This window comes from Eleutherodactylus coqui, chromosome 11, assembly GCF_035609145.1.
Source record: "Eleutherodactylus coqui strain aEleCoq1 chromosome 11, aEleCoq1.hap1, whole genome shotgun sequence".
NCBI lineage: Eukaryota > Metazoa > Chordata > Amphibia > Anura > Eleutherodactylidae > Eleutherodactylus > Eleutherodactylus coqui.
The window spans coordinates 44967552-44988134 of record NC_089847.1 but is presented as its reverse complement, the minus strand read 5'-3'; the positions used below and the strand labels follow the sequence as shown (position 1 = coordinate 44988134).

At 42.3% G+C, this 20583-nt stretch overlaps 1 protein-coding gene and 1 long non-coding RNA gene across 2 annotated transcripts in view; one reads left to right on the top strand and one right to left on the bottom strand.

The window, feature by feature from the left end:
- Positions 1-16821, bottom strand: part of LOC136582299 (cathepsin W-like) — a 40894-nt gene extending 24073 nt beyond the window's left edge. The window contains exons 1-8 of the mRNA XM_066583218.1: positions 16747-16821; positions 16536-16590; positions 15209-15322; positions 13487-13626; positions 10736-10829; positions 9803-9883; positions 3738-3857; positions 1467-1531 (exon numbers count right to left, since the gene is read on the bottom strand). Coding sequence (XP_066439315.1) covers positions 1467-1531; positions 3738-3857; positions 9803-9883; positions 10736-10829; positions 13487-13626; positions 15209-15322; positions 16536-16590; positions 16747-16818 — 741 coding nt within the window. The 5' untranslated portion in view covers positions 16819-16821. The remainder of the gene's footprint in view (positions 1-1466; positions 1532-3737; positions 3858-9802; positions 9884-10735; positions 10830-13486; positions 13627-15208; positions 15323-16535; positions 16591-16746) is intronic.
- The window catches only part of LOC136582302 (uncharacterized), a 70482-nt gene extending 50180 nt beyond the window's left edge, over positions 1-20302 (top strand). The window contains exons 2-3 of the long non-coding RNA XR_010787168.1: positions 16639-16708; positions 20127-20302. This is a non-coding gene — a long non-coding RNA (uncharacterized lncRNA). The remainder of the gene's footprint in view (positions 1-16638; positions 16709-20126) is intronic.
- The last annotated feature ends 281 nt before the right edge of the window (positions 20303-20583 follow it).

The window sequence follows — 20583 nt, the reverse complement described above, 5'->3', positions numbered from 1 at the left end:
ACTGCAGGGCGCAATGCTCTGCACGGCCGATTTGGAAAAAAAAAAATGTGCAACACTGCTAACAGCAGCCTCCACACTACTGCACACTGTTAGATGTGACCCTAAGAAGGACCGTTGGGGTTCTTGAAGCCTACACTAACTCCTAACACTCTCCCTGCCTAACCACCACTTCTGTCCCTGTAGTATTACTGCAGGGCGCAATGCTCTGCACCGCCGATTTGGAAAAAAATAAATAAAAGTGCAACACTGCTAACAGCAGCCTCCACACTACTGCACACTGTTAGATGTGGCCCTAAGAAGGACCGTTGGGGTTCTTGAAGCCTACACTAACTCCTAACGCTCTCCCTACAGCAGCTCCGGCACCAGCAGCACTGTCCCTCAGCTATCTCACAAGGCATCTGAGGCGAGCCGCGGGAGGGGCCGACTTTTATACTCGGGTGACAACTGATCTCCCCAGCCACTCACAGCAGGGGGGTGGTATAGGGCTGGAACATCACAGGGGGAAGTTGTAATGCCTTCCCTGTCTTTCAATTGGCCAGAAAAGCACGCTAACGTCTCAGAGAGGAAACTGAAAGTAACCCGAACATCGCGTGGTACTCGTTACGAGTAACGAGCATCCCGAACACGCTAATATTCGCCCGAGCATCAAGCTCGGACGAGTACGTTCGCTCATCTCTATTCAGGAACAAAAAGGGTACAAGACAAGGATGCATTGTTTCCCCTTTTCTTTTCAACCTCTATGCGGGAGTAATCATGAGATGGCTGGACTTAAATGATCAGTGTATGGAGTTAAAAATAGGTGGAAGATACACAGACAATACTACCCTAGTAGTAGAGACAGTGAAGCATCCAAAGACATTGATCTTGAAGCTAAAGGAACAAAAATTGAGAAGATGAGACTTAGCCTGAACATCCAGAAGACAAAGATCATGACCACTGCCAACAAGGAAATCCACATAAAGGTAAACAACGAGGAAAAAAAACTCGTTAATAGTTTTGTATTCCTTCGGTCCCTCATCGATCATAGTGGCAGCTCAATAAGTGAAATAAAGCATCGATCAGCATTGGGGTGTATGGCCATGGTGAGCATAGGCTCAATATAAAAGTGCGAGGATGTTTAAGTCACCATCAAAACGAAGGTTAATCACAGCCATTGTCTTCCTGATTGCAACATATGGCTGTGAGATGTGGACATTGAGGATAGTGGTGTTGAAACAAACGTCTACGGAAAATGTATTGCTGAACATGTAATTGATGGTGAGGTCTTTTAGAGAGAGGGCAGGGTTCCTCCTACCCTTGTATATGTAAGTTCACATTATCCTACATCTTCAGAATGCTTTTTGTTTTGGGTCATTATTGATTGAGTGCCTTTCTCCCCATTGCCTTGTCTTATTTCAGGTTGATATTGCTGGCATTGCTCCCATTCACTTAAATACAGTGAAATATTCTGCCCATAAAATATTTACCTGGAGAAGAACGGCATTGAGGGCCACAACAATTGTCCCATGATTCATGGTATAGCAAGCCATAACTTAAATAAAAAACACAAGTATATGTTATCACTGTATTCATTTCATTTTGCATTCCTATTGCTTTAACTGTGCTAAAATTGTATTACCCTCCATATTTACCTTGTCCCTTGTATTACCCTCCATATTTACCTTGTCCCTTGTATTACCCTCCATACTTTACCAGTTAGGAGTCAAAAACACTGAGGTAATATCAGTATATATTGAGCAAATGCTGAGTTGTATTAAGTCTTAGCATTGTTTTTGGTTGGTTTTACAAAAATAAGAAAAAGGAGTTTAAAAATGAGAATTGTTCATATAGAAAAAAATAATTTTACATTTTTACTTTTAGGCCATATTGCCCAGCCCCAACATTACCACAGCAGTGTCAATAAACAGGCATTATGGGGATAAAGATTAACAGTCTCTATATACACAGTCTATAGGTGCCAAATCATTTGGGAGCTCTTACATAGGGTTTCCAATCTGGAAAAGTAGGAATATCATCATAACCACTAAAGCCAGGATAGTGCAAACCACCGTTTTCCCCATAGCCATGTATGGATGTGAAAGCTGGCCTGCGAAAAAAGCTGATAGAAGGAGAATTGATGTGTTTGAGCTGTATTGCTGGCGAAAGCTGCTGCGTATGCCCTGGATGGCAAGAGTAACAAACAGAGAACTCCTGAATCGTATAAGACCCTATATATCACTGGAGATGAAGTTGGCCTGGCTTAGGCTCACAAAGGACAAGATCACCTGGCTCAGGCTCACGGATTTTGGCCATGTAATAGAGTTGTAGCAGAGTTGCTAGAAAAATCTATAATGCTTGGACAGATCAGTGGCAAAAGAAGACCTGGTTGCCAAAGAACACGATAGCTGATACTGTCAAAGCTGATACTTCAGAGTCACTGAGGGTTGTGAACAACTAAACGGCTAACAACAACATATAGGTGCCTAGTCCCAAGGGGGCCTCCCTGACACAGGGCTGATGACAATACTGGCTGGCTTGGCTTGGGGTCTCTTTTCCTTATAATAGCATTATTTGCCCAGGGCATTATGCCTTCCACAGTTATGTTGCCATTGGTGTTGACGTGTGGGCTGAGGCAATACTTTTCATTGACTCAGTGAAACTAACCCTGTTGCTATCCACCTCTTGGACCCTACACTCTCAATGGCATTAGCTTCCACTGACTCTCTCACCTGGCATCTGCACCAGCAGCCCAGTAATCTGGTCAACTGGTCTAGGACTGCAGCCTGGTCATCACTGCTGCCTTTCTTGTCCTCAGGTCAGTTCTCAAGCTGTCTCTGGTCAGTTGTCATCATCAGGTTATGGTGCGGAGGAAGATCCCCCTCCTCCCATGCATGGACACTAGCTTTTTGCGTCTCACAGATGTCATCTATAGCTGCCTGCGTCACCACAGTCATAGTGACGCTCTCCATTTCTCTGTTGGGAAAGTCATTTAGGTCCCATCAGCATCGCACATGGGCCTACTTGTAACTGAGCCCTCTGTTGGTCACTGAGACCTCCTGGCAGTCTATTGAACCCCGTGCTTCACATTGCACTTCTTTCTCCAAAATAGCACTTTTATATTGGCCATTCCTACAAGTGCAGAGCAGGCTGGTGCAATGAGGCTTCTGGGCTGGTGACTTGCAAATTGTATCACCACCTGCATCATCAGAGGGAGTGGAACGTATCCCCAGTGCTTGCTAAATGTCAGACCAACAGGGAATGGAACAGCTCTCTTGCACATACCATGCACACAGAACAACAAAAATCAAAACACCTTTCTTCCCAGGAACAGGGAGGTGCCTAGTTCCGCACTGCTGCTAAGAGTTGGCTGCTTGTATAGAGTAATGTTCTATTGAAGTCTATAGGAGACATAGAAGCAGCTGAGCCAATTAACATTGCTGCTTCCACACCTCCTATTTTGTAGTCAACTGTATATTTGTATTGCAGGTCTGGGGAACCCTGTTCTTTGGATTGATTGGGACTACAATGGTCGTAACCTAGCAATGAAATGTATATGGCATATACCTTTTATATATTTAGGTGATTATCTAATTGATGACTATATGCATTTACACATTAAATTAGATAAATAGAATTTTCACATTTGCTAAACATAGCACATGTATAAACCTTTTACCTAGGAACATCAGCAGGATTTCTTTACAGTTAAAGTTTCCACCATACAAAGAACAAATTTGACTCAATATTATATTCCTTACCATCTTCATTCTGATCGAGCATTACAAAGCCATATACACTCCCAACTCTCTTGAACCGCTTACTTCTACATTGCAGTGTTATCGCTTCATATGGGTAATCATCTTCACATACCAATCCCTCTGTAGATGAAATTAGAGAAAATTGTAGTTAAAGTATGATGTTTATGTAATTATATAATTTATATAATACAATAGATTTTTTCTAAAGCGTTTGATACTGTGCCATATAAAAGGTTGGTATATAAAATGAAAATGCTTAGTCTGAGTGAAAATGTGTGTAAGTGGGTAAGTAACTGGTTCAGTGGTAGAAAGTAGAGGGTGGTTATAAATGGTAAATACTCTGATCGGGTCACTGTTAAGGCCCCTTTACACGCAAATACAATCTTTCAAACGATTGAAAGATTGACAGTTTTAGGTATTATTTTGCATAAAGTGCTAATAAACACTAATGCCAATTAGCACTTTATCAGTTTCATTTGTGTGTAAATGAGCCTCCAGGAGCTGTTTGCAGATCCCTGCGGGTGGTCTGAGCTATGCAATTAGCTCTTTTGTACTCACACAAGCTGTCAAGGGCTGTCAGCATGAATACAATGTAATCAGCTGCTCCCGTGCAGAACATAGCATGTGGTTTGTGTTATATACTCTCCAGCTGAACAATGGATTTTAAGCTCACCCCTAAAATCATTGTTCAGCCGAAGAGTAAACAATTTTACATGCAACGATTATCGCTCATATGCCATCGTTTGATTGAATTTTGAGCGATAATCGTTGCGAGTGAATGGGGCTTTACTAGTCGGGTACCACAGGGGGCAATATTGGGCTCTATTCTTTTTAATATATTAACAACCTCATGGAGGGATTGTACAGTGAAAAAAATTATATTTGCAGTTGCTCAATATTTACAGAACGATGTAAAATAATTAACACCAGAGAGAACAGGATACAGTTGCAAATGGATCTGCATAAGTCGGAGGCTCGGGCAGAAAAGCGGCAAATGAGGTTTAACACAGGGTTATTAAAAAAGAAGGAACAGGTTTCAGGATTTAATAGCAAACTAACTACAAAAGACAGGTCCACAAACAGTTTAAGGTTTTCTATGACATACCAGTAAGTTCCATTTTCTGCCGCACCGCAGCGCTGTTTCTTGTTGTGCACAGTTTATAGGAAAATGGTGTCACTACAGGAGAAACAGTTACCACTGTGTTTCTGTTTGCATATACAACTAAATTCAACAAATTTTCTGTGCCACTCATAAATTTGCTTGTGACGAGGCCGTTGTTCTTTGAATTGACGCCAGAATTCAGTTAAACAATGGATTCACTCTTGGCAAACTTAAGCACACCAGACTATTTCTCCTGTGGTGTCGCCATCTTCCTATAAACTGTGAACAACAAGAAACAGCGCTGCGGTGCAGCAGAAAATGGACCTTACTGGTATGCCATAAAAAACTTTCAATCTTCCTCTTTTCGGTGATGTGCGGATTGTGGACCTGTTCTTTTGCAGTTAGTTTGTAATTAAATCCCGAAATCTGCTCCTTTTTGAATAACCCTGTATAATGTTAAGGACGTAGCCAGGAAAAATGGATGTCACCATTATAAACTAAATGGGAAACCACTGGACAAAACAGACATGGAAAAGGACTTGGGGATATTAGTTAATTGTACATTTAACTGTAGCAGGCAGCTGCTTCAAAGGAAAATAGGATCATGGGGAGCATGAAAAGAGGTCTAGGGGCACGTGACGAGAACGTTGTTCTTCCTCTTTACAAGTCACTGGTCAGACCACACATGGAATATTGTGTACAGTTTGGGCCACGGGTACAAAGGAAGGACTTATCAGAGCTTGAGCGGGTACAAAGGCGGACAACTAAATTAATTAATTGAATGGGTGGACCACAGGACCTTAAGAAATGATCAAAATTGGGGTTATGTAGTTTGAAATAAAGATATCTAAGGGGCGACCTAATAACTATTGTAGGAGTGTAGTACACAGAATGGCCTGTAGGGAGCTACAGCCAGGGATTCTGGTGTTGAGATGAGGGAAAACACCTGTAGATGTTGCAGGAAGTAGAATAAAGCTGGGTTCACACAGGATTGAAATCCCGCGGAATGAACACACGGAAATACTGTGAGATTTCTGCAGGAGACATGCAGCTTCAAAACCTGCGGCCTTTTGCTGCAGTTTTTGGAGCGGCTTCGCCGCCTGCATTCTGCTGCGGTTATCTCTTCCCATAGAAAGGAAAGAGGCTGCCATGGAAACGCGGAAAGAATTGACATTTCATGCAGAATGTCAATTTCAGCACAGCTTGGCTACAATGGATCGGCTGCAGCGTGTGGACGAGATTTTTACAAATTTCGTCCACTTTGCTGGCTAATCCCGGGAAAGTCGCAGGTGGAATTTCTGTGCAAAAATTTTTGCACGGAAATTCCGTGGAAATTACGCGCTGTGTGAACCCAGCCTTAAGGTGTTGGTTCCTGCCACACTTAGAGGAGAAGTTGGCTGAGAGCCAGAGAGAGCGGTCCAGGGAGACAACTGGACATTGAAAAATAAACCATGTCCCTCAGTAAAGCTGAATGAAGTTATCCTGCAAAGCTGTGTGGAACCTGTCCTTGTGACTGTAACTGTAACAAGGGGGCACCCTCTATGTCTAAAGGAAAGAAGATTTCTACACCAACATAGAAGGGAGTTTTTTACTGTAAGAGCAATGAGACTATGGAACTCTCTGCCTGAGGAAGTGGTGATGCAAACGCACTAAAAGAGTTCAAGAGGAGTCTGACGCCTTTCTTGAGTGCAATGGTATTACATATATAGTCACTATCTTACTTTAGAAGGATCGTTGAGGCAGGTAAGGAGTTGTAAAGCAATTTTTTCCCATAAAATGGTGTTTTTGGCTTCCTTTGGATTGATAGTGCAGGATGATAGGCTGAACTTGATGAACATATGTCTGTTTTAAGCCTTAGTTAGGTTTGGGACCTGTAGTTCTACAGCTTTCCAGGAGCACATTTCCACAGATGTGGGATAATTGAGCTGGCTGGGTGTGGAGTTTCTCCAGCTAGCCAATCCCCCCAGTTGTGAGAGTAGGGACCCATGAGACAACGAGGACCATTGTCACAGGCTCATGGTCTTAACACCTTAGTGATGGCCCAATAGTCTTTTTACATCCTGCCATTGCAGGACGTGTATGGAGAGAGATAGCGCCGCTATCTCCCTCAATACAGTGCGGGCATCAGCTATTTATTACAGCTGACACCCGCAGGCTATGAGCGCTTCAAATGCCGCTGTCAATTCAGACAGGGGCATCTAAATCCCCCGACCGATGTTTGGGGGTCCTGTACGACCCTCCCCCCGCGCGGTGAGATCGGGGGAGCCGTGCAGGTGTCATAGCAGTCGGGGGCCTTCTGAAAGGCCTCATGGCTGTCTTAGCAGACTTCCCATCAAGCCGTCCCCGTGGGGTGGTTTGGTAGGCTGCCTGTCAGAATGAAGTATGATGTAATGCTATTGCATTACATCCTACTGCAGGAGCGATCAAAGCATCGCAGGTTGTGGTCCCCCTGGGGACTAAAAGAAAGTATAAAAATAAAAAGAATAAAGTTTTATTAATTATTAAAAATAAAGAAGTAATACAAGTTCAACTCCCCCCCCCCCCCCTTTGCCATATTTGCAATAAAAAATCTAAATAATAAAGCAAAAATATGTGTTTGGTATCGCTGTGTCTGTAAAAGTCCGATCTATCAAAGTAATGCATTATTTAGCCCGCACACTGAACGACGTCCGAAAAAAAAATAATGCCAGTAATGCGCTTTTTTGCACACCCTATCTCCAAGAAAAAAATGTAATAAAAAGCGATTAAAAAGTTGTTTATATTCAAAAATAGTACCATTGGAAATGACAGGATGTACTGCACAAATGCGCCCTCACATAACTATGTTGACAGAAAAATAAAAAAGCTATTGTGCGCAGAAAATGGAGACAGAAAATAATTTTAAACAATTAAATACCTTTAAAAAAGAATCTAAGAAGTACAGCAAAAAAAAACTATACAATTTTGGTATCGTAGTAATCGTACTGACCCACAGAATAAAGTTATCTGGTCATTTTTGTTGCAGTTTGTGCGCCGTGAAAACGGGATGCACCAAAATATGGTGGAATGTAGTTTTTTTCCATTTCTCTCCACTTAGAATTTTAAAAACGTTTTTCATTACATTATATGGTACAATAAATAGTACCAATGAAAAATACAACTCGTCCCGCAAAAAACAAGCCCTCATACAGCGACGTCGATGGATAAGAAAAGGGAGTTACAATTTTTTAAAAGAGAGGAAGAACAAAGAAAAATGGAAAAAAGCAAAAAAGCTCCCTAAGGCCTCGGTCACACGGGCGATTTTTCGTGCGATTTGCGCATGCGATCTGCGATTTTATAGAATCATTGCTTTGCAATGGTATCGGACACATGGGCGCTTTTTATGCGCTTGTCCGATAAATTATAGGAAACAAGGAATTACAGATCGCGCCTATCTGCGATTCCTAGTGTTCTCTATATGCGCTCAATGGGGCTGGCGGCAGCAGCGCCGACCCCATTGAGAACATATACTACACAAATCATTCTCCTCTGCCACAGCTGTAACAGCTGTGGCAGAGAAGAATGAGGTTTGCCCCTTGAATTCAATGGAGCCGGCAATACAGCCAGCTCCATTGAAAGCAATGGGCTGCCGGCGAGCGCGGGGTGAATTTTTCGGGAAGGGCTTAAAAATATAAGCCCTTCCCTAAAAATCATCCAAAAATGTGCAAAAATAAAAAATATATATATACTCACCTTGTCCCTGCAGACGGAGTTCAGCTGCGGCCGTCCGGCAGTTCTCCTGAACTGCTCTGGGTAGTATTCAGCAGCCGGGGATTTAAAATCCCCGCCTGTTGAATGGGCTGCCTCTGATTGGTCAGAGCCCTCACCAATCAGAGGCAGCTCTCACTCACCCATTCATGAATTCATGAATGGGTGAGTGAGTGCTGCCTCTGATTGGCTCAGCGCAGGGACCAATCTGGGGCAGCTCTCAGCTGTCATTCAATCCTGCACTCGCCGGCAGCCCATTGCTTTCAGTGGAGCCGGCTGTATTGCTGGCTCCATTGAATTCAATGGGCTGGACAGTGCTCCTGTGATCGGGCCTGTTTCAAAGGAAACACGGCTAGGAGCAGATTTTTCCGGTGATTTTTCGGTCACGCGATTTGCGGATGCGCATCCGTCATGCGATACGCAAATCGCGGCAAAAAACGCCCGTCTGACCGAGGCCTAAGGGGTTAAGTGTCTTGGCCAAAATACAAACTAATACCTCTTACCTACTGTGGCGATTCCATCTGTTTATGTGTGCAGATATGCTAGGTGAGGGTTTTCAGTGTTTGTCAGTCACTGGTTTATGTCTGTATGCTGTTCTATTTTTTATCCACCCATCCGTTGAGTTGTTACCACAAATTAGATTTTGCTTTAAAAAGTCGCCAGAGCGCAACGAAACGCGTTGCAAATAAAATTGTTTACTGAGACTTTGGAGAAGGGTTGCCGCATGTGTTCCCTAGCGAGCGCTGGATTCATTTTTTACTTTTTTTGAAGCCTGTATCCGTTGGTTGTTGCTAGCAAAGTTCTGATTTGTCCTACCTGTCTGTTGGTGGGCGGACGCCCAAGCCTTATTTTGTCCCCATCGTCCCTTGGTAGGAGGACGCTAGCACCTCTTGTGTCTGCCTCTGTGTCTAGCCACCGGATCACCAAGCTTACACATCTGTCCTAACCCCTCAGGTACCAAATCTTTGCTGGGTTTTGTTGCAGTTCAGGACAAACGTAACAGATGTGCTATATTTCAGGCAATACTAGGAAGGACTAAAAATAGTATTAAATGGTGTTTATGTTTAAATAAGCATCCTGTGTTTTAAGAGGTTAGAAACCTGTGTTAAATTATGTTCTATTTTTATGCTATATGTTTTTAATGTAAGTAGTACTGTATTAGGAAAAAACCTTTTAGTAGCAGTTGAGATGACCTATTATGTTAAATTCCTCTATAAGTAAATATAATGTATCTTACCTTGCTGTATGACAGTTGTATAAGCATCCCAAATATATCCTCCTTTACAGCCAAATTGACAAGGACCACAATCTAGAACCTCTGGAAAAAAGCATTTAGGTGAACAAATGTGAAAGCAGAAATAATGTTAGGATGAGAATATGTAAAAGAAACACTTTAAAAAAGACATAGACAAACTGGAGCAAGTTCAGAGAAGAGTTACCAAGATGGTGAGCGGTCTGCAAATCATGTCCTATGAAGAATGGTTAAAGGATCTGGGAATGTTTAGCTTGCAAAAAAGAAGGCTGAGAGAAGACTTAATAGCGGTCTACAAATATCTGACGGGCTGTCACAGTGCAGAGGGATCAGCCCTATTCTCATTTGTACAAGGAAAGACTAGAAGCAATGGGATGAAACGGAAAGGGAGGAAATACATATTAGATATTAGACAGTGAGGGTGAGCAATGAGTGGAACAGGTTACCACAGGAGGTGGTGAGTTCTCCTTCAATGGAAGTGTTCAAACAAAGGCTGGACAAATATCTGTCTGGGATGATTTAGTGATTCCTGTACTGAGCAGGGGGTTGGACCAGATGACCGTGGAGGTCGCTTCAAACTCTACTATTCTATGATTCTATTTTATGATTCAACCTTTGACTGTTGGGTATGACCCCTAGCCCTCCCGCCAAGCAACAATGAAGGGGCACAATATTCTAACTATTAACAGACCATCAATATCACTCCTTTCCCACCACCTTTAGAAGAAACTCTGCTAGATGTGATCATTGTCATTTGGCCCCTCCCATTCTTATGACTGTCCACAACTTTGCCCAGGTAAAAGATGCAAGTAAATGGCATCTTTCATAAAAATGGACAAGAGAACTGAAAGTAATGTATAGGAGTCTCATCTTTATACTAATTCAGGCGCATTGTGACAAAGAAGGGCAGTTACTTACGTTGAACTGATAGGTTCATTGGATATCCAAGGATTCCCCATTGTGCCTCAATATTTGCAACAGCAGCAAAAGCCCAACAAGAGCCACACCTTCCCTAGAGAATGAATTTAAAGAGCTGTTATATGTGCTAATATATATATATATATATATATATATATATATATATATATATATATATATATATATATATATATATATATATATATATGTATATATATATATATATATATATATATGCACTACTACTCAAAAGCAATTACTGTCTTTTTCTTCCAGAACTTTCTCTAATATTACTCTTATGGCCTGCTGCTCTGTTTTTAAATTTGCTGCAATTTATATATGAAAAGTATTAAAAATAGAGCCCAGAGCAACCAAATATTGTTTTTTTTTGCTTTTTCATTTACAACATAATGCGTTATTCACCGACCGTATGTGTAAAACCCTGCAGATGTCTCACCGTGTGTTGCCAGGGTGTGTACTGCGTATGACCACATATCTCACGCACGCGGCCATGCACAGTGTGACTTTTTTTTGTAAAATTCCCCACAGTGTTTCGTATAGAAATTCACAAATAATATTCGCTTAAGCAAAACAATTTCACCATGAACACACCTCTATCAATCAACATCATGCGGCAAATCTCAAAGATTCGTAATAGCATGGGGATAATTAATCACAAATAGAACTGCCTGCAGAAGCAGTATTAAAACACCCGCGTATTTATTCATTCTAGTGCTACAGAAATTGACCTGCGGTGCCAAGTTTGCCATCACTGTATGCCAATATCTTGCGGATTTTCTTGAAACCTCATCCACACTGCTGATACGGTAAAATGATGTGCATTTTTTGCAACAAATTGCTTTGCAGTAAATCTGCAGCATTTCCATTACATGCGTCCATGCTCTTAGGCTGCGTTCCCATGCAGCAAAAACAGTCTTGCTGCTGCGACTCTACCCTCCTGCAGCTGCCAATAGCCTCACGATCTTTCAGATTTTACGGGGAAGATTGTGCCGCCATTGGCTGCTACATCTGGGTAAAATCTCAGCCACAGGCTTTTTCTGTTGCATGGGAATACTGTTTTGGACCACCTTCACATGGCGCATATCTGCTACGGGTTTCCACAGCGGGAAGCCAACAACAAATATGCCACAAATCCGCAGGGGGCAAATCCACACCATTACGGTACGGATTTTGCCATGGTATTTTTTTGCGGATCTGTCACAAATTTTAACCCCTCTATTTCCAGGGTTTAAACCAGCTGCATGTGAAGACTTGTGAAATCTCCTTTACATTGCTTGTAGCAATGGCTTTGGCTCAGTGTACCAGATGAAAACTTACTCCAGTTAGGAGCTTGAGTAGGTGTTTTGCTATGTTTTACTCCCATGTGCCAACTTTTACCCTTATAATAATTAAGCCCATGTATATGACTGATTTTAAATCAATTGCATAATGTACAGGGTTAATTTATAAGGAGAAGATTTGGGGACTCTGCGGAATCCTCAGCAAAAAGCGGGCATTGCAAAGCATGTAAAATAGCTTATACTCTTGGATACAAATTGTGTATTTCGCGGGTGGAGAAAAATCGCAGCATGCTCTATTTTGCTGTGGACCCTGCTATCCATGCACAATTAACATTGCTAAGTAACAGCAGGAAATATAAACATTAAAGGGGTTCTGACATGAATAATTTTTTTATGCTTTAGCAGCCATTGTTCCCTGGTCTGCCTAATGGACCCAGGGAACCCATGGGTTAATGGCTGCTAAAGGATAAAAAGATAACACTTACCTGTTCTCATGTTGTTGTTGACATCGGGGGGGTCATCTCCCGGCAGCATATTAGCACTTTCTGCTTAGGTTAAGCAGCCTGACTAGAGCCACCTGATTGGTGCACGCTGTGCAGTCACGTGGTGCCGAAGAGCCAATCAGGTGGCTCTAATCAGCAGCGCTGCTTAACCTAAGCAGAAAGTGCTAGTATGCCTCCCGGCAGGCAGTCTTCTTTCTCCAGCAGCCGCGCCGCTCCGGGATCGCGCGCATGCGCAGTGGAGAGGTGCCCTCTGATAGGAGTCAGGACGGGCCGCGTCTCCACTGCGCATGCTCAGCACTCCGGAGTTCAGCTGGACGGACGGGCCGCCCACAGCAAGCACTGCTTGTGACGTGCTTGCTGTGGCGGTCCGTCCGTTGACCTCGGAAGTGCCTGACGGACGGACCAGAGCAGGAAGCGGTCTTTTTGACCACTCCTGCTCTGCTTTAAAGGCACAGAAGAAGATGCCGGCTGGAGGGGACATGCCTGGCGATCGGGCCAGGCCAGGCAAGGTGAGTACAATTTTTTTTTTTTCATGTCAGAACCCCTTTAAAAAAACAAAACTGTACTGTGCATGACCAACAGCGAGCCGCCGCGGTCATCCGCAATACAGAGAAAATAAGGTACGCAGGGTCGCCAGTTGAACTCACAGCCGGAACCCACTGCGGTCAGAATCTGGTCCGACTGTGTGAGCCCGGCCTAAGTAAAAGTTCTGCAAAGGAGAATCTTTTCAGTAAGAGGTGAAGCAGAAAAGCGCAGCTAGCTTTGATATTTATAATTCTTAATCAAACAACCTCCGACTCTGATGTTTGCTTCCTTAAAAACTTGCACTCCTTATTTCATTTAGCATTGTGAAAACTGTCCACAAATTATTTGCTTATGGCACTTTGGTATTTTTTTCTTAGCCCCTAGTGATATATCGTAATGTTCATATTGTATCTGTATCTTACCTGGAATTTGACCTCTGAAATGACTCCTGCCTTTCGCCAATCACAGGTTTTGCCAACTGGTTTAGCCTCTACCTTCAGTTGTGTCATATTATTTGGAGGAACAGCAATAGAACTCAAACCATTTCTTATGAACTCTTCATCTAGATACATAATGACAATTTAAGTAAAAAACATGGATGTTACAAGTCTCAGTATGAAATATGGGCAAATGACTAGGGCTGTTAATTCTATCCCTCTGATCCCCGAAATGCACATTCCGGAAGTGAAAAGGAAAGTGCCTTCATTGGGCTGAACATAGAAGTTTCCAAAATGGTGCCTCCTTTTCTGAGATCACTTCCGGCTCTGCATCTACTGGCTGTGGCATCACCTTACAGACTTCCGGCTCTGCATCTACTGGCTGTGGCATCACCTTACAGACTTCCTGCTCTGAATCTACTGGCTGTGGCATCCCGTTACATGCCTTCTGCTTTGCATCAACTGGCTTTAGCATCACCTTACAGACTTCCTGCTTTGCATCTACTGGCTGTAGCATCACCTTACAGACTTCCTGCTCTGCATCTACTGGCTGTGGCATCACGTTACACGCTTTCTGCTTTGCATCAACTGGCTTTAGCATCACCTTACAGACTTCCTGCTTTGCATCTACTGGCTGCGGCATCACCTTACAGACTTCTTGCTGTACCTCTACTGGCTGTGGCATCACCTTACAGATTTCTGGCCTGCATCTACTGGCTGTGGCATCAGGTTGCAGACTTCCTGCTCTGCATCTACTGGCTGTAGCATCACCTTACAGACTTCGTGCTCTGCATCTACTGGCTGTGACATCACCTTACAGACTTCCTGCTCTGAATATACTGGCTGTAGCATCACGTTACAGACTTCTGGCTCTGCATCGACTGGCTGTGGCATCACGTTACAGACTTCTGGCTCTGCATCTACTGGCTGTGGCATCACGTTACAGACTTCCTGCTCTGCATCTACTGGCTGTGGCATCACCTTACAGACTTCTTGCTGTACCTCTACTGGCTGTGGCATCACCTTACAGATTTCTGGCCTGCATCTACTGGCTGTGGCATCAGGTTACAGACTTCCTGCTCTGCATCTACTGGCTGTAGCATCACGTTACCAACTTCCTGCTCTACATCTACTGGCTGTGGCATCAGGTTACAGACTTCCTGCTCTGCATCTACTGGCTGTGGCATCACATTACAGACTTTTTGCTTTGCCCACCCCTGCAAACGTTCTACACATAATACTGGTGATGCTGAGAATGTTCTGCTCTATTTTGGCTACTTCATACTGTACTAGAACCAAAGAGCCAATAGAACTAGCTAACAAGGAATGCACAATTTTCTGTAATAACAATATATGAAGAGTAAATGCAGGGATTGAGCAGAACAGGAAATCTGTGTGGTTGGAGAGAGGGGGCATTGTGTTGGCAATTTCCACTGTACATCCCAATAGTATGTAGCAATATTTATTGTCTGTAGTGTGAAATGTACATTTGTGTGACCAGAGTGAAAAAAGGACCCTAGTATGTTGTATGAACCTAGTAGGTACATTTTAAGGAATATGAAATTTTGACCATAGTTTCAATTTAAAGGGCTATTTCATGGAAATACATTTATGGTTGAATGGGGATGGAGGGGTCTGACCTATCTATAAACCATAAATGTCTGTACCTAGAATATCCCTTTAAAGATTAATTTCATGATAACTCACGTGTAAGGTCACTAAACTCAGTGATCCCATATTCTGCGGTTCCTAGTTCCGTTTTCTGCATCTGACGTGCAATGTTTAGATTTGTGGCAAACACAGACAGTCTATATTGATATTCTGCAAAGATGTAACGATAAAATACACAGTTTCGTTGTTAGGTAGTACATATTGTTTAGAAAGCATAGTTAACTGTAAAGTAGGTTCAAGACCAAATAAGAGGTGGCGCACTTTACCTAAAAATTAACACATTTATCCTGAACCCCTAGTGGCATTCAGTGATCAATACCAAAATCATGTTAAATGAAAGATATTGTGATGTCCCGTCATTGAAAGGATTATCCAAGATAAAATGTTTTTTAGACACAAGCCCCCCAATGTAATCATAATATAGAGCTCATACTCACTGCTCCCCGCTCATCTCCCACAAGCGGTTCCGAGTTTCCTCACTGACGTTATGCTTGCAGGCTGATAAACAGGCTGCTGCAGCCCATGACAGTTCAGCAATCATTGCCTGTAAGCAAAACAGCACAGCGGAGACCCGGAGCAGCAGTGGGGGACTCGCGGGAAGTGTTGAGTAGGTGAGTATGAACTCTTGGATATGTTTACACACAGTGGGGGACCTGTTTGTAAAAACAATATTTTATCTTGCACAACCCATTTTATTATCATATTCAATGTATAGATTGTAAAAAATAATATTTGTCATTAACATTCTGTTACAAAAATGACCCTGGGAAGAGCTACGACATTTACTTACATGATATGATGCCACCTGGTGTTAAGAGTGTATAGCAATGAGCACGTCTACTAATGGGCTGAGTGCTGGTGGACATTCATGTCCAATCACTCTTCTCACAGCCTGCTCTATGCACAGTGATTCCTATAGCTTTTCCCTTCTCAGGGCAAATTATAAATGTTGATTTTTAAAACTTTTTGAAAAGCGCTGCGGAATAAGTTGGCGCTATGCAAATAAAGATAATTATTATTATTATTATTATTAAAACTGGATGCATAATTTAAATATATTTTCATTATTTTGCCCTCTGGATAAAAATGTGTCCAGTTCAGTTTGAAACATCGAAGAAGTGTTACATAACTATATAACTAAGGCTGCTTTCACATATGCGTCGGGAGTTCCGTTTTCCTGTTCCGTTATGGGAACATAATAATGTGCAAGTTGAAAGAAAAGACGCTACTGTTTAATTTCATCCCTGGGTAACTATATTTTATAAAGATATCATAATATGTATTTCAAATTCACAGAAAGACATGCATAAGGTTAAAAACCATAATTCAATAATAAGTGTGCACAGAAAGGTGATGTGCTTACCTTTTGGACTCTTGTAAACCTTATTAAATTGTTTCATAAAATTCTCAAACTCCTCCTGGTAAAAATAAATTTAGTTAATATTTACATCAGAATTCTATTACAGATCAGCCTGAATTCAACTCTGGATAGGAAAGAAGGAAAAGCTACAAGTTCATGGAATTAACAGAAAGGAAGTGAGTATACGACAATATTTAAAAAAATCAGCAATTACCAATTCAGTGACCCCTGAGACGGTATGTGTGACAACACACAACAAAGCGTGAAGTGCGAAGGCTCGATACATCGTGAAGAATTAAGTATGATTAAGTAATCAAATTGCAAAACCTGTTATATACTTAATTTATATCTGATAAGGAAACCACAACTATAAAAAGATGACAGGTGACTGGTCAATACTGCGTGCTAGCCACAAGAACATTTCCAACTAATAATGCAAAAAAATTCAAAAAGAGGAAGTTGTGGTGAGAAAGCGAACACATCAATAGTAGATTGGTGAGAGTCTGCTGCATGGGAACCCCACAAATAAGTAATTCTCTGGGCTGGTGTTCTAAGGCACTGGGCAGATTTATACAGTAACTCTGGCCACTGCAGTGAGAACAGAGCTGTCTGCTTCCTGCAGAAATTACCTGAGTTTATTGCTCCAGAGAACAGCTGACCGTGGGGGTCCTTGGTGTCGGACCGCCAGAGATCTACTATTGATGGCCTATCCCGAGGACAGGCCATCAATATTTTACAACTGGAAAACCCCTTTATCTAGTTTCCAGTTAAAGAGCCATTTACCCTGTATCATGCTCTAATTTTGTGGATTTTTATGTTTCACCCGGCTTACTTTACAGCAGTGTTTGTGCCCCCCTTGTACTTTGTCTGTATTCAATACCTATTTCGTTGCTAAATTTAGTAAGTTTTGAATTTACTATAGTTTTTGGGCCTCCATACTACATTTTTGTTACTGCACCTCTCTGAGCTGTTATTCACTGAAAAAGCCAAAAATGCAATACCTGATAATCTGCAAAGCGGACACGGTCGCCATAGGCACGATCGCCATAAGGCAGGCACCATCGCCGTAGGTCAGGCACAACCGCCATAAGCCCTAAAGATATGCAGTCAGTCAGACAATGGTGTGGAGGAGCAACTTGTTCATTGCAGGCTAATATGCAGTCACCCACTCAACCCAGCCCAGATTGGGGAGGAGCGACTCCATATAATGATAGCCTGCACATGTGAATGATACCAAAGATGCCAGCCACAAATGGATGGTGATCCACCATACAGGATATCAACCCTCACTGATATAACAGCAGGTTGCCCTGTATCTCCAAAGTGGGCCACGCTGGCTGACATCTTGGGCCCCCCCAACAACCCTAGCAAACTACATACAAAAATACTAATGCATACTGATAAAATGCGGGTGTTGGTACTGCATTTTGGCAAAAACGCATAGGCTGACGGTCCACGTCGAGGCCACATTGCGTCCGTCAGTACCTACGCTAACTCACTATAAATTACATAAAATCACAGAGATGAGGAAAACAACAAAGACATTATTCACTGAAAAAGCCAAAAATGCAATACCTGATAATCTGCAAAGCAGACACGGTCGCCATAGGCACGATCGCCATAAAGCAGGCACAATCGCCGTAGGGCAGGCGCAACCGCCATAAGCTCTAAAGATATGCAGTCAGTCAGACAATGGTGTGGAGGAGCAACTTGTTCATTGCAGGCTAATATGCAGTCACCCACTCAACCCAGCCTCTCTGAGCTGACCCCAGCTAGTTATTGACCACATATATGTTGAATCCTTTGGCACTGTACCTGTTTGAGCTAAACTTATATGTGTGTAACAATCTGCAGGTAGGTCAGGTTCCCTATTATGATTTCTACTAAGGCCTCTTTCTTATGGGCTACAAATCCTCACTACAAAACGCATGTATATGAGGCCGCATTCAAATGGGCTGCAGAACTATGTTTTGACCCGAGCAGGGGTCTTTTTCAAGTTAATAAGATGTGACAAACACCTATACTTTATAAGAAACACTGACCTCATATACTAACATCCAACACAAGATAGGTCTAGAGGCGCCAATAGGAAGTTGACATTTCTTTTGACATTGTTAGAAATGATCCTTCATAGCAACTACTTTTTGTATGGTAATACTTACTACAGGCAATGTCGGGGGACTGCGATAGGCTTGAACGTGGCTCCGACTTACGCCAATATTTATATGGCATATGTAGAGCAATCACACATATAAACGTCGCAGTATTGGCCTAAGGTTCATATTTGGATGGGATACATAGACAATATTTTCATTATATGGGATGGACCTGAAGCTGAGTTACACTCCTTTCACCTTGAACTCAATAGTATCCTCCCTGACTTGAAGTTTACACTCACAAGCTCAAATGAACGGGTGCAGTTTCTGAACGCAATGACTTATAAGAGCGAGGGACAACTGAAGACTTACCTTTATACTAAACAAACTGAAAGAAACAGTCTATAGTTGTATTGTAGTACAGTAGTTGTCATCCGCCCAGAATGTACGACTCCTTGCCTTGGAGCCAGCTGTTGGGGGCGCGAAGGATTGTAATGGATGAAAATATTGATGCACGCCTAGTCAAGATGTGCAGTAAATTCCAACAAAGGGGCTACCCTGATAGATTGACAAAGCAATTTATGGTGAAGGCCTGTTCCACTAACCGTAACACACTTTTGACTTCTGTAGAAAAGAGTAAAGAATAATCGCGTATCCCCATTATTTTATCATATGTCCCATGAGTGGTAGAGTCACACACATAGATTGTCAGAAAGCATTGGGCAGTGTAGACCCGGTGTCATCCTCATGTTCCTGAATTTTGTGTGCCCCCATTAATGGCTTACCGGTGTGGGGTTACTTTTAAGGACACATTAGTCCATACTACTCATATCCGTAAGAGACCATTGACACAATGGTTACTTGCCGATCTGAAGACAGGCATTTTCTCCTGCTTATGCTGCTCAAGCTGTTGTAACATGTTTAGAGTTAATTCATTTACCCACCCACGGACAGGGAGACGGTACTCGATCAGAGGGAGATTCGGTTGTAATACGTCCTGCGTTATTTATGAGCTGAACTTGACCTGGATAGTCAACTGTGTGTAACAATCTGCAGGTAGGTCAGGTTCCCTACTGTGATTTCTCCTAAGGCCTCTTTCTCAAGGGCTACAAATTCTCTCTACAAAACGCATGTATGTGAGGCCGCAATCAAATGGGCCGCAGAACTATGTGGGCTTTTGTGTGTTGGTGAGACTACAATGGAATGCAGAACTGACGTGGCGGTGGCTACACATTTTTTGGAGAAACAGTATTCCATTAGCCAATTGAGATACCAAATCATTGATTGTGAGCCACATAGTGCGAGAGGGGAAGACAGGAAGAGGAGACTCAAATTCAGGGAGGCCAAGTGGATATTTGAGCTTGATATGTTATAGCCCATGGGACTAAATTTGGAATACGACCCATTATCATATGTTTGACATGATTTCTGCATGTGTCTTCAGTTCTATTGTTTTTAACTATTGAATGTTTTTTAATATGCATATCTTTTTTTACAGACTCCATGCTGGGGCAGTTGTGGTGTCGTTGCCTGGCTCACCCCTGTAAAAATCTCATAGCTGGCGGCAATATATAAAAAATATATATATATATTTTTTCAAATTTCACTTGCTATATGTGATTTATTTTCCCTATGACATCTATATGTCCGTTTTGACAGTACTGCGATGTAATTAAGAGCCCTTTAATGATGTATGATAAGATTTTAGTCTTTCTCAATTTGTGAGGGTGGAATGTACAGAAACAGAGGAATTTTTCAATGTTGACTGAAGATAGGCGTTCACAGATACACATTGTTTTGGAGTAGTTGCACTATGAGAATGACAATATTCTTCAGGTGCTGGTACTCATTGTTCGCTGTAAGATCCTTATTGTTATTCTGATATATACATATAACCCTTTGATGGATGACACATACACATTGCAGTTAGTATGGATGCAAGTTTTTTCTAATTA